The 14,340-nt window shown below is 45.8% G+C and overlaps 1 protein-coding gene across 2 annotated transcripts in view; it reads right to left on the bottom strand.

Annotated features, from left to right (window-relative positions):
- Nucleotides 1–212: 212 nt before the first annotated feature.
- Nucleotides 213–14,340, bottom strand: part of Pag1 (phosphoprotein membrane anchor with glycosphingolipid microdomains 1) — a 133,929-nt gene continuing 119,801 nt past the window's right edge. For both annotated transcript variants that reach the window (XM_021645645.2, XM_021645647.2), the window contains 3 exons: nt 12,679–13,265; nt 9,299–9,358; nt 213–7,014 (listed from right to left, as the gene is read on the bottom strand). In XM_021645645.2, coding sequence (XP_021501320.1) covers nt 6,652–7,014; nt 9,299–9,358; nt 12,679–13,265 — 1,010 coding nt within the window. In that variant the 3' untranslated portion in view covers nt 213–6,651. The remainder of the gene's footprint in view (nt 7,015–9,298; nt 9,359–12,678; nt 13,266–14,340) is intronic.

Genomic DNA, 14,340 nt, shown 5'->3' with positions numbered 1-14,340 from the left:
TCCTGAACAGCACAGACAAGTCCTGCTTCTGGATTCACACACTCATGCTTTTCCCGGCCCTAGCCACAGCACTCTTCGGTCTGATCATCAGGCATAGTCTCCTTCTTGCTACGGTGACAGTTGGTGGCTAGCATCCTATACCTGGTATGTACTAAGAGCATGTAGATCAGCCATTTCTGACCTTTCCAAATGTCAAATGAATTTTAACAAACTTTCATATAAAAATGACCTTTATTACAATTTAAAAAGAACAAAGACTAGTTGATAAGTGCCTTTAATTACAACATACCTGCTATTTACAAGTAATTACACTTTCAGAATACAGCTTGAGTAAGGTTCATTACGTGTAAACTAGAAGCCGCCACAAATTAAACTCCAGAGTCGACATTATTACCATCAGAGACAGAAAACAAACACCCGTGTCAGTTCCTTAAGTACCGTTACTGAATGAAAAAATCGTGGTCTGGCCATAGAAGAGGAGTAGAAATGTACGTCAAATCGAAACATGACAAAAAGTATTGCTATTATCTAATCCTAAATACAATGAACTGGATCATTAAAAACAATGCAACCTCAAGTTATATAGCACCTTTCAAGGAGGTCAAAGCATTCATACTTACATTATCTTACTTGTCCCCAAAACATCCCTATGAGGTAGGCAATGGTTGGTTATCATTATCCCCATTTTGTAATATGGAGAAACTGAGGCACAAGGAAGTTCAATCATTTGCTTGAGGTGATATGGTAAAGCTGATGATGGAACAGGTACCACAGCCCTGTGCTCCTGTCTCCAAAAACGCATAATTCTGGTCAGACAAAACTGGAGGATGTCATTGAACACATTAATTCACTTTTGCAAGAAATTTTAAAAATGTGCTTTTTTTTTTTTTTTTTTTTTTTCCCTCTCCACCCATACAATTGTTGATACACCATACGCAAGAACAAACACTCTGGGACAGTAGCAGACAGATCTATATTCTGCTAGAAAGGTTATGGGAATCTTGTTCATCTTTTATTCCAGGAGTTGATCTTCCTAGCTGAAACAGTGAAAGTCTTTAGAAAAAAATCTACTTGAAAGGCTGCTTCTCCTGGCTTATAGATTACAGCTTTAATGACCACAGTACGCTATTCACAAACTTGGCTTATTCTCGAGTTACAGAGAAAATATCTAAATAACAAGTTTAACCTTTGAGTTAAGTCCTCCTTTATATACATTTACGCCTTAAGACAGTGGTTCTCAATGTGTGGGTCGCGACCCCTTGGGGGTCACATATCAGGTATTTACATTATGATTCATAACAGTAGCAAAATTACAGTTATGAAGCAGGAACAAAACAATTACGGTTGGGGGTCACCACAACTGCGTTAAAGGGTCCCAGCGTTAGAAAGGTGGAAAACCATTTTAAGGTAATGGTAAAGATTCTAAGTGGCCAGTGGGAAGTAGGAATGGTAAATTTTTGAGAGAGAAACAGTCAGTAAGCGACACACAACACTCAGTTCAAATTTTGCTTTTTGTCCTCCTTCAGAGTAAAATGTGTATTTGACACATTTTTAAAAAGTACTAAAAATACACAGAATGATTGCAGTTCCAGACTCATCTCTCCAGGCATTTTATAATTCTTTCCTTCTTTCTTTCTTTCTTTCTTTCTTTCTTTCTTTCTTTCTTTCTTTCTTTCTTTCTTCTTTTCTTTTCCTTTTTTCATTTTTCATATAGCACCTCTACTAGACAAACACCATAAATGCTTTCAAAAGTTTAAGCATTTTCACTTTTGAAAAAGAACTCTCTACCCTTTCATGAATTGGATGATCAGACAGTTACAAAGATCTGCAATGACAATTAGTGCCTGCTTTGTGTCTTGAATTACTTTGTGCCACACTTGAGTAAGAGGAGTACCTTCAAACTGGTTTGGAACCTAAGAGACATGTTAATTCAACTATCCTCATCAAGGAAAGTGCTTGAATGAGAGCTACAAAGCCTATTTATTTATCTGGCTGTATTTCAAACTCCCCCAGAAAACAAGGCATGTAATTACAACATGATTATTAAGGTGACAACATGACAGTATTTTCCTGTGGCAGTTTAACATAGAAGTCTGAGGAGAGAGAGTCCCTACCCATTATAACACATATGAGGTGACTTGAGATAATCAGAACATTTAGAAAAAGCCTTATAGCTGGGGTAGCCTTGAACTCAAGACCTTCCTGCTCACTCACTCTCCCAAGTCATAGGATTACAGGCATGGGCTACCATGCCTGGCTCCTACATCTTAAACAAGACAAGCCTGTTGAATATCAGTAACAATCCAAGGGAAAAATATGTATTGGGATATATGAATAGTAAATAGAATGATCTTTAATATTGCCTTTTAAACAAAATTACACTTCCAATTTCACCTGACATAAAGAGTCTGAACAAATATTTCTCAGTTAAATAAAATAAGAACTTGAAGAACAATAAAATACAAGTATTTAGGGGTAAGAAGTAAAAAAAACAATTGAAAGACTCAAAAAATGAGTAAAAACAGGATTTAAAAAACCATGCCGTTTTTCTTTCTCTTCTGTACCATGACCTAACATTTTGCTTCCTGCTTCCTGATACAGATTCTCATTTCTGCTGGGCTCTGTATTTTAGGCGAGGCACTTGCAGTGTGGGTGTGTTCAGCCTGTTGGATGCTGTGAGGAATTCTGTACTGAGGAACAGACAGTCCCCGGCAAGCAGAGTGCAGACGCCACTGTAAAGAAACCCCTGCTCTATGCTGTCCATACGTGTTCCTAGTTCCACATCAGCCACTCAGTGATACCAAACGTTACACTTTCAATGCTTCCTTGGCACAGGGTAACACACATGTCAGGGGCTCCAGGGAAGAGGCCTCAAAACAGACTCTGACTTCCACAGCCAATTCTAAGCTGTCTGGGTACCAGAAACCAACACTTTCAGAAGACTGGCACCCCAGATCACAGGGGTTCCTATTTGCCATCACAAGGAACAAAATCCTGCTTCATTCACCCATTACAAAATCCTGCTTCGGTCTGGAATCAGCCACTGCATTGGCACAAGACAGGCTTTGTACATCCATATTCCATAATCATCCACTGGTCCTGCTGGCAATGTACGGGTTCAACAAGAACTATAATAGGTCCTCCCCATGTGATAACTGGCTTCTGCTACCTGGGAGGCCACCCTGCCTGCCAGTCTGGCTCAGGGTTTCTCTTTTGTTGCTTTTGGCAAAATCTCTTCCTTGACATGTAATGAACACTACACCTGTTTACAATCCTTCTCTCAGCCGAGTATGCGTAACAAAGCCAGCCTCAGACAGCATTGTTTTCCAACTGGGAGAACTATGAACACAATTTAAAATCTGAATGTACTCATTAGGAAAACTAAATGAAGGCAGCTCAAGAAGGCATCCCATAATTACCAAATGAAACTGTTGGAGAGTGGTTTCTTTTAATTCTGCTGGTAGGACACAAGTTCATCACACTAGGAGGATAACCTTTCCAAATAATGTAACAGAACACAGTCTGATTAGTGCCAGGGCCAGAACTCATAAGACAGACATACCCATGTGAGGATACATGTAGTTTGTCACTGGTGAAGGGAGGGGATGTTTTAATTACCTATGTGAAAATCAAGTAAGAGAAGTGCTCTGGCATGCTGGGTGGAATGTTAGTTCCCTGTGTGGAGTGCCTGTTGCTATTTTAGCATTCAACTAGGATTTACTGTGGGAGGGTCTAATTCTGTTGAATTTAACGTAGGACAACCAGTAAACTTTTTCTCACAAAGAGTATTGGTATTATTTAGAACGTTGACAGACTAAATGATGTGGTTTAGATAAGGACAAGTCAAAAATATGTGGCCAACATATTTATAAAGATGACTTTCAGAATTTCTTAAACATTTCACATAATATAGTCTCTAATTTTCAGGATTTACATTTGGGAAGTATGTGAAACAGAGTAAAATGCTTTCAAACTTTTGAAAGCATTTAAACAAACAAACAAAAAAAACCTACTTCTAATCTAGACAGATTTATAATTCTGACTTAAAGAGAGAACTTGTAATTTATTTTTTCTTTGTGGATAGGCTCACATAGGTGTAATCAGATGCTCACTGTGGTTGAGTGTTTCCGTCTACAGGGCAACCTGCTTTTGATGACTCCTTTTCTGATGATCCACACACTTAGACTCTGTAACTTAAACTTTAGGTTAAGGCTTTAAAACAAACTATGGGCTCTGTTCAGCTAAAAGATAGAAACACAGATTTTGAGCCAAGTGAAAGAGTAAAAACTTGCAACAAGACAAAAGCCTGGTAACTCAAGTCCAGCAGTGACCACACAGCAATAAATACACAATAATTATGTACCTGAAGTTCCACTGAGCAAAGCTGCTTCCCTTGGCCACTCCTCCCTCACTATTGCTTATTCTTTTGAAATTTATGTTCGAGGCCCTTACGGTTCCTTGTAAAAAATACTCAAGATATCGTCTGGTAAATATTCACAACTTATTTTTACAACTGGTTTTCAAACCAGGACAGCAATTCAGTGCACATTTTATGACTGTGTTGCATGCTGTATTTGAAAACTCTGGGGACATCGTGATGATGAGATTTCAAGATGGTATGATTATTTAGAATGAACATTCCTCTAAAGAAAGATTTACTCTTCAGAAGTCACACCAGCTTCCCTGCTAGATTAAGATTCTTTATAAAACCATCAAACTTCTGAGCTGTCAGATGCCTGTGCAGAATGGTGCTGTGGCGGGAACAAGGTCAGGAGTGCCCTGTGGCATGGGTAGTGCCCTGTGACCCCTGTGACCCGAGAGGTGGTTGGGTCCAACTCAATAGACAGTGGTGAAAATCAGGGTTTGCAAAAGAGCCATCTGCTGCTCCTGGAGTTCCAGGGCTACCCCACTGTTACCCGTCTGACCAGCAGTGGCCATGGGTATCTTTTCGGTATTTCATCGATGATGAGGCAGATGGCAACACCGCCTGAGAGAGTTTACAATTCCATAAGCATGATACCAGCATCAACAAAGCCAGTTCATGAATACAAGGATGGAAACACAGGCCACAGAGCTGGTCACGTGACCCTCTCTAGTCACACTCTTGGTCACAAGGAGAGAAAACAGCACGATTAGAGTCCGCTGTCACTGTCACGGCAGGAGGGGGTGAAGGCCTCTCTCTTTGTTGACATCAGTGTAGGAAGGCTTCCTACATTTAAGCTAGGCTCCTATCAGAACAAAAAGTAAACCTGGTTTCCAGTGTTGGCCTTGGAAGATCTAGAGAGATGATGAAATTCAAACCGGGCTGAACTTTTAATTTGAGCTACTTGAGCCTTTGAGTTTTGCTAAATGAAGAAGAAAGCAGGCAATTTGCACTGGCAGCTACTGCATTGTGGACACTACTGCTGATGTTCCCGGAGATGTCATCAGACTTTAGGCAAAGTCCGGTACTTTGAGGAAGTTCAAAATTCCTAAGTCAGATTTCGTTCTATTCTTAACATTGAGCATTTCAGCAGTGACATAGTTATTTATACCTATTGTATTTTTGCTGCCAGTGGTCTCAGTGTCTGGAGCTCCCAGTACCATTTGAAAAGGTGAGTCTTTACAAATCTTTAATGTTCTATTAATTATTAGAGAAAAGAATAAAACCTGCTCATAATTATCTAGCTTATGTGCTTTATGGAATCTTTTCAAAATGAGAGTATAAATCATTGTACATAAAATCAAAATAGTTATATATATTTCTGGCACTTTCTAGAAATTAGACATTAAACATAAAACATCTTATAAATTTATATAATAAAATAAATGTTTACATTTTACTCAGATTACCACCAGATAACAGGAAAGTCACACGTGTGGGCAGCAAGATCACTGGAAACACAAATGCAGGTCTGCAGCCCTTTGGGGACAGATGCCATGGCTGCCGTCCACACACGTGGTCTGGGTCCCAACACCAACATTAAGGCTCTGTCTGGAAGGAGGAGCGCCGAGTTTAAACAACCACAGAAGTACCGCAGGAGTTACTAAGAATTCAAACTCTGTAGGGGAAAGTTTTGAACAGAAAGAAATAAAAGAAAGAATATCCAAACTGACCTCATGTACCGTGTGAAAGACTACAGATAGAGTGTTCAAATAAGGAGGGAAGACCCCAGAGACACCAGGGACACCCCACCCCAAACGGAGTAGCCTGCACTGTCCAGACTCCCAGGGTGCAACAGGGAAGGTCCTTTGGGGAGAACATCCTTGGGATGAGCCACAGGCGGGGAGGGAGGTCTTAAGGGATGAAATGCCAGTATCTCAACACTAGGAGCAGACAGAGGGAAGTAGAGTAGGGAAGAAACCCCAGGCTCTTCCCAGGCAGGCGGGCCTGGGTGTGGGGTGGGCTGGAGTTTCCCCTCACAGCCTGCCTTGTCTGTGGGATGTGGAGGTCATCCTATGAGCGCCCTGGCAAACAGGCAGGCTGCCCCTCCCCCCCCCCCCCCCCCCGTACCTTACTGTTTCGGAAACTGGGAAACAGCTATGAATCTGCACTGGACCTCAGTAAACTGAAGCAGTGTGAGACTCGAGTCCCTTCGTATCCTTGTATCCTCCGCAGCAGAGCTGTCCTGGGCGCCAATCACTGGCTCCTTGAGGCTGCTTCCTGGGTTGCTAGAGCCTGGTGATATCCCTGCATTGCTGCAAGTCTCCGATGCTCTCGTAGTCATTCTCCTTGGGGACAAGGTGGCCGTTGGTCTCCAGAGGGAGCTTCTCATCCTCTCGGTTTAGAGTCTGTATGGCTTCATAGTCAGGCTCTGGCTCCTCGCCAGGCCTCCTTGCTGGAGGGAGTGTGCTGGTGCTGCTCGGAGTTTTCTCGAAGTCTTTGACGGTGGCATAGAGGTCATTACAGGAAGACGGTGACCTCTGAGGCAGTCCCTGCATGGAGTGGCAGGGAGACTCTGGCCCTTTCAGAGACGGGCCGGTTTTGTGCGCCGACTGTCCAGGTTTATTGACTGAGGAATACATCGCGGAGATCTAGGGAACAGAGAGAAATGAACAAGGCACCTGCAAGCTGTGACTTCCCCGCCTCCTTGGTGATAGCCTACACACCGTTCACTCGGGAACACATGCCCCACCACTACCGCCAAGAGTTCTATCATCCATTTCATTTCTGGAGTGTGTGACTGGAGAATAGTTAAACTGTCTTCTTTTCTGTAGACCAGTCATATAATATGATTAACTCTCCATACACCAAGTTTTGTGGGGTTCTCAGGGGGCTAGATGGAGCTTGTGGCTGTAGAGAACTGTAAAGGGAGGCCAAGGAATCCCAGGGGACTCAGCAGGAGGCGAGTGCCTGAGCCAGCGAGGGCCCTGCAGAGAAGTGAGGGAGTGCAGGCCCCTGAAGGGCCTTAGAATTGGCTACACGTGGGAGAGTGAGGTAACTGTGGCATCAAAGATGACTCCCAGGTTCATCCTGTGTAGCCGGGGAGGTCGACCGATGGACGCTTTCCTCCCCGGGGAAAAGAACATGCAGGTGGCTTAGCAGTTATCATCCCAGGAAGAGCATGACTTGAGCTCTGAGATGATGCGTCCTCCAGCACAGCACTCAGGAAGGAGTTCTCTGGAGAAGGTGATGTGTCTGCCTCTGTGTGCAGGTATCCACAGGCACAAAGGTCCCATGCTGGACACACCCCAGCCATGAACAGCAACAGTGCTCTGTCTGGACCTAGCACAGCGCACGCTGTAACTGTGGCTGCTACCGCTTAAGCGCATCCCTGAAAATCTGATCTTTACTCTGGTTCTTAGGAACTCACTACCTGTTCTCGCCTGCTGCTTCAAGGGATGTCATCTTTCCTGAGGTGACAGCATCCAACATTCCTCATGGAGAGGGGTCCCATTCCCAGTCTTTCAGGCAGGATCCAATTTCCTACTCCCATCCATCCTGACTTTTGGAATTTTCTAGCCCACTGCTGATTTCTATCTGGGATGGCTATCCGGCTGTTGACTAAAACTCTTTTTCTTACCTAGTTCTCCCTCCTCCTCATGTTTGTCCAACCCTTCCTCCTGCCTCGGGTCTTTCACTCTGCTTACCTCCTCACCTGCCGTTCTTGCCCCCACCACCTGTCCGGCACCTTCCCGACATGGGAAGCCAACCTGTCAACTCTGACATCCAAGCCCAGGCTTGAGAGTTTGTCAGTTTTTTCAACAAAGGGAATGATCACAGTCATTTACTCCCGAGAAGAAGCACTACGATTTTGTTTTTGTTTTGGTCGGGTCAGGGTCTTGTTATGCAGTCCAGGCTTGCACTGATCTACACATACTCCAGCCTCCTGATCGCCGAGCCTGCGCTTGTGAATAACACGACTGTGCGGACTAGGTTTTGTTTGCTTTTTCTATCTTGATATAAGCTAGAGTTGTCTGAAAGGAGGGAAGTTCACGGGGAAAAAGGACCCCTGTATGATCAGCCTGTAGGTCATTTTTTAAATAAATGATTGATGTGGGAGGGCCCAGCCTACTGTGGGAGGTGCCAGCCCTAGGCGGGTGACAGTGGACTGTGTAAGAAAGCGGGCTCTGGGGGGCAAGTCAGGAATCAGTGCTCCATGGCCCAGGCTTCAGTTTCTGCCTGATATCCCAAGTGATGGAGAGTTATAAGCTCACATAAACTCTTTCCTCTCCAGATTGCTTTTGGTTATGGTGTTTTAGCACATCAATAGAAAGCCTAATTAAGACCCCATGAGAATTTTCTTTTTTTTTTCTTTTTGGTTTTCTGAGACAGGGTTTCTCTGTGTAGCCCTGGCTGTCCTGGAACTCACTCTGTAGACCACACTGGCCTCAAACTCAGAGACCCATCTGCCTCTGCCTCCTGAGTGCTGTGATCAAAGGTTACCACCATTACCACTGCCTGGTGAGAATTTTCTTTTTCTTTTTTGAGACCAAGTCTCAGGTAGCCCAGGCTAGCCTAATGTAACCAGGGCTGGCCTTGAATTCCTGCTCTTCCTACCTCTACCTCCCATGTGATAGGATTGTAGCTGTTTGTACCGGACTGGGTTTATGATAATCGGGATTACAGATTTAACTCCTATTTTTCAAGTTTTATTAGTAAAATTGCGTGTGATTGTGAGTGCAGGTGCCTGTGGAAACCAGAGGCATTGGATTCCCCTGGAGCTGGTGAGACAGGTGGCTGTGAGCTGCCCGACCTAGGTTCTGCACTCCTCTGCAAGAGCAGTACATGCTCTTAACTGCCGAAGCATCTTGCCAGTCCCTGATAGACACATTTCCTAAGAGATGTTTCGGTTACTTGAAAAGAACTGAAATTTACCTCCTCTTCTGTAAGAGTTGGGTCTTCTTCCCGAGACTTGTATGACAAGGAACTAAATCTCTGTTAAAAAACAAACAAAAAACAAACATTGCAAACCAAAGTGAAGCAGTTTGAAGCTGGTAGTGTAACCTAGCCTGTGTTGCCTATGCAAACAGTCCATGTTCATACAAATGCTTTCAAGTGATCTCTACAGACCACGGGAAACTGTGAGCCTCCTCCACCAGCTGTCGCCCATGCTCCTGGCTGCCCAGCCACATCACACACTTCAATGTTTGGTTCCTAGTCGTCACTGAGGAAGGGCAGTGGAGGATTGACAAGAATGCGGCCCTTCTACATGACATGCTGGCATTTTACATCTGACAGCCCACGGTGTCCCCAGGAAGAACACCAAGGGTGTCAGAAGCTCTCCTTGTCTTGCTTCTCAGTGAGCCTGGTTCCTGGTTCTTCTGTGATCTGGGTTCCGGTTAATTAACTAATTCTAGCATATTTTTTATCTTAGTTCTTGATTCCAACAAAAACATATCCATCCAAATTGTCTCTCCTACACTGACAGCATGCTCCACCATCTCCCAGTATCTTCACCACACCAGTTCCTAGAAGTCCTTTCAGACCAGCATTCATCATTTATACTCTTCTCTTCAACCCAATTCCAATCATTTGTCAACCCTTACCTATGATGCAACTCTTTTTCATTTCCCCTTCGGGTATCTGTCCTCCCTGCTTTACCTGTGGATGGGCCCTCAGAGAGGTTCTGTGTCTCAGGCCACTTCACCAAGGCATTCTGCTTCTGTTCTTCTTCCCCAGTCCATCTACTCAGTATCTTTTCTTCTTTCTCAAAAGCCCCAACACACCCTCACCCCCCAGCACAGCATCTCCTCACTCACTGGCTGATGGCCTGGCTTCTGAATTCTCTGAGGGAACTTCAAGAGGTAAATAGATTTCTTTGGACTCTACCCTGTCCCCCAGCAGCCCTGGTGTCCTTCTCTCCTCTCCCAGCTACCACACATGAACTTGCTTGCCATGCCCTGCTCTCAGCCGTCCCTCCTACACACTGCCTTCTGTCCTTCCACACCAGCCTTCTCCCTTAGTGCGGTCATCTTCAAATGCACACAAACACACTAGATTTCCTCACCGTGGTACAGCAAGGTCTCAGGTAACTTCCCCATTTGCACTCATTTCAGCTGAGCTTCTACCTTCACTAGTCTGAGGAGGAACTCTTCATCTTGGTCCCAAATGATGACCACATCACTATGATGACTTGTCCTAGGTGAACTGAGGTCACTCCTTCCTTCCCAGGCACATCCTTTGCCTAGACTCTAGCAACCTTGCCCCCTTTCCTGGTTCTTGTTCTTATTTTGGTCTCTCTCACTAGGTCCCCAACCCTCAGGCCCCTGTTCTTGGGACTCTTCTGGCCTGATATACATTCATCCAACCAGAACATTTTTGCTGCTGGTTCTGAACTGTGTGGATCCAGTCTCAGGCTTCCCTCTTAGCCCGTTTACCTCCCAGTGGCCCTGAGATATGTCAACACTGGGACCAGTGCTGAGCCCTAATGGCATATCCCTAGCACAGACGTTTAACCTTGCCCAGCTCTCGCCTGCCCGTGATGCTCTACCCTGATTCACAGTGGTTCCTTGTGCCTACTGGCTGTGTCAGCCCTTGGTGTATCAGCCTTTGTCCTCCCAGACATGGCCACAACCAAGCTTTTGGCCATAGCTAGCTCCTCCCCTCACTTCTGCTGCCTCCATCCTGACTGGGATCCTCTAGCTCAGGCTACTGAAGCAGGGGAAGCTTTCAAAGCACAGATTACCTCGCACCACTCTGCTGATTTCATTCAGACTGTAAGCCCGGGCTTCCGAAGTTCACACCCAGTAGCTATCTGCAAACTGCTCTCCTCTTTGCCCATCTCTGTTCACTCCCCAGCCCTTCCTCCACATATCAGCCATATAGCTAACTTAGGGGCTTCCCAGAAATCAAGCTGCATGGTATCTCCAAAGAACACTTGCAAAGCTTTCTCAGGCACCCCTTAACTGTGCTTAAGATCAGCTTTACACTGAGGCAGAAGCTAAGAACTCTACCCCAAAGCGCACTCCCCACACCAATTATTCCCAATCTTCCTGGTTTTATGCTTTCTTTCCCTTTAAGCTGTATGATGGCTCTCTCTTCTGCATTGAAGTGTAAGTTCCACATGACCTGGGAGTTTCATTATTTTGTGTTGTCTGCTGGTGTAGTAACATCTAGAAGGCCATAGGGCATATAGCAGATGCTCAAAATAAAATCATTCGTTTTGATAAATATTAAACATTTGAAATTCTTAAGTCGATCAACACTGGAATTGTTTACATGGAGGAGGACCACCCACTCCTGTAACGTGAAAGAATAATTCAGCGCTTAGGTGTGTGCATCCAGTTTTCAACGTGAAATCTGGAGAACTGCTCATTTACACTAGACAAACCAGCCGCTTTATCTTCCGAATGTCTGTCAACGAGAAGCTTAAGCTAGCTCAGGCAGTGCACACTTCGCTTGTCTTCAGTTATAGGAAGGGTGGACACTTCCGCACTTTGTGAACACGCTTACAAATGCTTTCACGGTGCTTGCAATTACCTGACCTCACAGGTAACGCAGAAAGTTGAAAGGACTTCTTACTATACCCAATGCAGCCGCAGGAGGGGGGGCTGTCAATAATACAGTTGCTGACCCCTGCCTGTCCCCCTGCAAAGGGCCGGAGGTGAAGCTATGGCTGGAAGACAATTTTGCATTTTTCTATGTAGATAACAGAAATCTGATATTAGCTGACGGAAGTGGAGGGGGCGGAGTTAAGTTGTGAGGGGTACTGGACATCCAGACACCTTGAGGCTCACGGTGGCTTAGATTCTGTGGACACATGCTGTGGACTGCTGCCGCGTTTTGGACTTCTGCTGACAAGACTTTTTAAAAATTGCTTTAAAACATTGCTTAGAAACTCATGAAAATAAGGCCTGTTTATCGAGGCCTTAGAGAAAGGTATACATAATAAATTGCAGGCAGGGACACCATCATATCTGGACTGTCTAGACAGGCTACCACGCTTTGACTTGTGGGATTCTGAAAGGCTCAAGGTTGCCGTGCTGCCTGAGGAAGCCACCCCGTGAAGAGGGGGGATAAAGGAAGGTAAAGGACGTGGCCTATTTAGTTCTTACTGGAAACTCTCCAAATGAGAGGCTGAGAAAGGTTTTATAAACACAAACCTTCCGCATCTTAAGGCGTAGAGAGAGAAAAGGCCGAGCACAGCTTACACTAGGCCGCATCACTCTCATCATTTAATGAGCCTGCTATTTATGTGTTTGTATTTCTACGTATTTCCCAGGACTGGTAACCTTCTCAGCAGGACAAAAGCCCACCTTGCTGTGTTCACTGGTCCCCTCCGGAGCTTGTTCTTCTGCCTCTCGCTCTCCCTTCTCTGGAAGGTTTGCATTCTCATCCAGAAGTTTAACCGGGACAGGGGGCGGGTCTTCCTCGTCCAGATCACTGGAAGTTCCCAGAATGCTTTCGGCGTTCATGCTCTGTCGGCACTTTTTGTTCCTGTCCACAGAGGCATATTCAGCGAAGTCAGCCTTGCGTTCCGCGCGGGGCCCCTGAAGCTCCTTCAAGGTGGATGTGGACTTGGGCTTGCCGCCCTGGCCTTTGTCGGCCACCTCCTTGATTTCCTTCACGGTTTCATACAGGCAGTCCTCCACCATGTTCTCCTGGGAGGAGCTATCCTTGAGCACCTCGTAGGGCCCCTCCACACCGGGCCCCGAGTCCCCATCCGCAGCCCTGGCTGTGAGCATGGCGTCCACAGCGTTCTCCGGCGGGATCCTGGGCAGCTCCCGGCTCTGATGACACTTGGGCTTCCCCGTGCTGTCCTGGGAGTCCAGCAGATCGGAAGCCGAGGTCTGGACTTCCTCGTAATGCTGCATGCAGGTCATGGTGCTGTCTTCTGAAAGAACTAAACGGGCGGGGGGGGGGTGTTAACAGTGGAGGACCATTATGTCACACCTACAAACCTGCTTTTACCGATGCTCAGCTGCATATTCTTAATCCTGTTACATTTAAAGGGAAGCTGTCCATCGTCTCTTTCCCAGGAAAAGGTTTAATAGATGAAGCGGGCTATACTTCATCATGTATTGTGAGTCCCGCTGAGAACGGCGTAGGCAGAGGTCCTGACAATGCTCAGGGTGAAAGTTACTATGGGGTGGGCCGGGGACCTGCTTAAAGAGGCCGAGGTGGGAAGACTGAATTCAAGACCAGGCTGGGTGACCTATCTCAAAATGGAAAGCGGAGTGAGGGCTGCTTGGCCTGGCATATACGAAGCTCTGGGTTCCAACCTCGTGCGGCAAACAAAGCTGACAAACATGGGGCCATACGGCAAGAATCTAAAAAACAAAAACCCAAAAAAAGCAGGGGGCATGTGTGGCACCTCTTGACCCTAGTCTAACCGGTCTCTGCCTATGTGGAGGGAAAGGTGCTCTTGCCCCCCCTCCACGTCACGGTCACTTTTATCTGGCAGACACAACAGAAGCTGAGAAGCAACGATGGACCTTTAGGCCAGTGTCACAAACGACCTGGAAGCACTGTGCCTTCTTTCCACTTTGCCTAGGCCCCACAACCCTGCCTCACATAAGAAGTATGTCCCTGGGCTGCCTCTAAAATGGCAACCATGACGCCTGCCAAGTCCATCCTTATCACATGGATTTTGAGTGTTGGCTAGGTGCCAGAGACTGTTCAACTATATATGAGTGGAATGGAATTCTGCACTCAGGGTGCTTAGATCAAAAAAAGTTTGTATCAAGTTGGACCTCACTGTGGGGAAATCAGAGACGGTGAGCCAGCCAGGAGGGGCTCATGGGGTCCTTTACCAAAACCAGGAGCCAAACCAAACCCCCAACAACAACAAACCGAGAAAACGGAAACAGGAAAGGGGAGCACCTGGGAAGAGGAGGGGGTCAGGAGGAGTGTGTGTGTGTGGGAGCACTGAGAAGGTAAGTGAGTGTGAATGTGCTCAAAATACAGTCTGTCCATGT

Source organism: Meriones unguiculatus, chromosome 6 (assembly GCF_030254825.1).
Source record: "Meriones unguiculatus strain TT.TT164.6M chromosome 6, Bangor_MerUng_6.1, whole genome shotgun sequence".
NCBI classification, from domain to species: Eukaryota; Metazoa; Chordata; class Mammalia; order Rodentia; family Muridae; genus Meriones; species Meriones unguiculatus.
The sequence above is the reverse complement of the archived record's forward strand: the minus strand, read 5'-3'. Positions and strand labels throughout refer to the sequence as shown.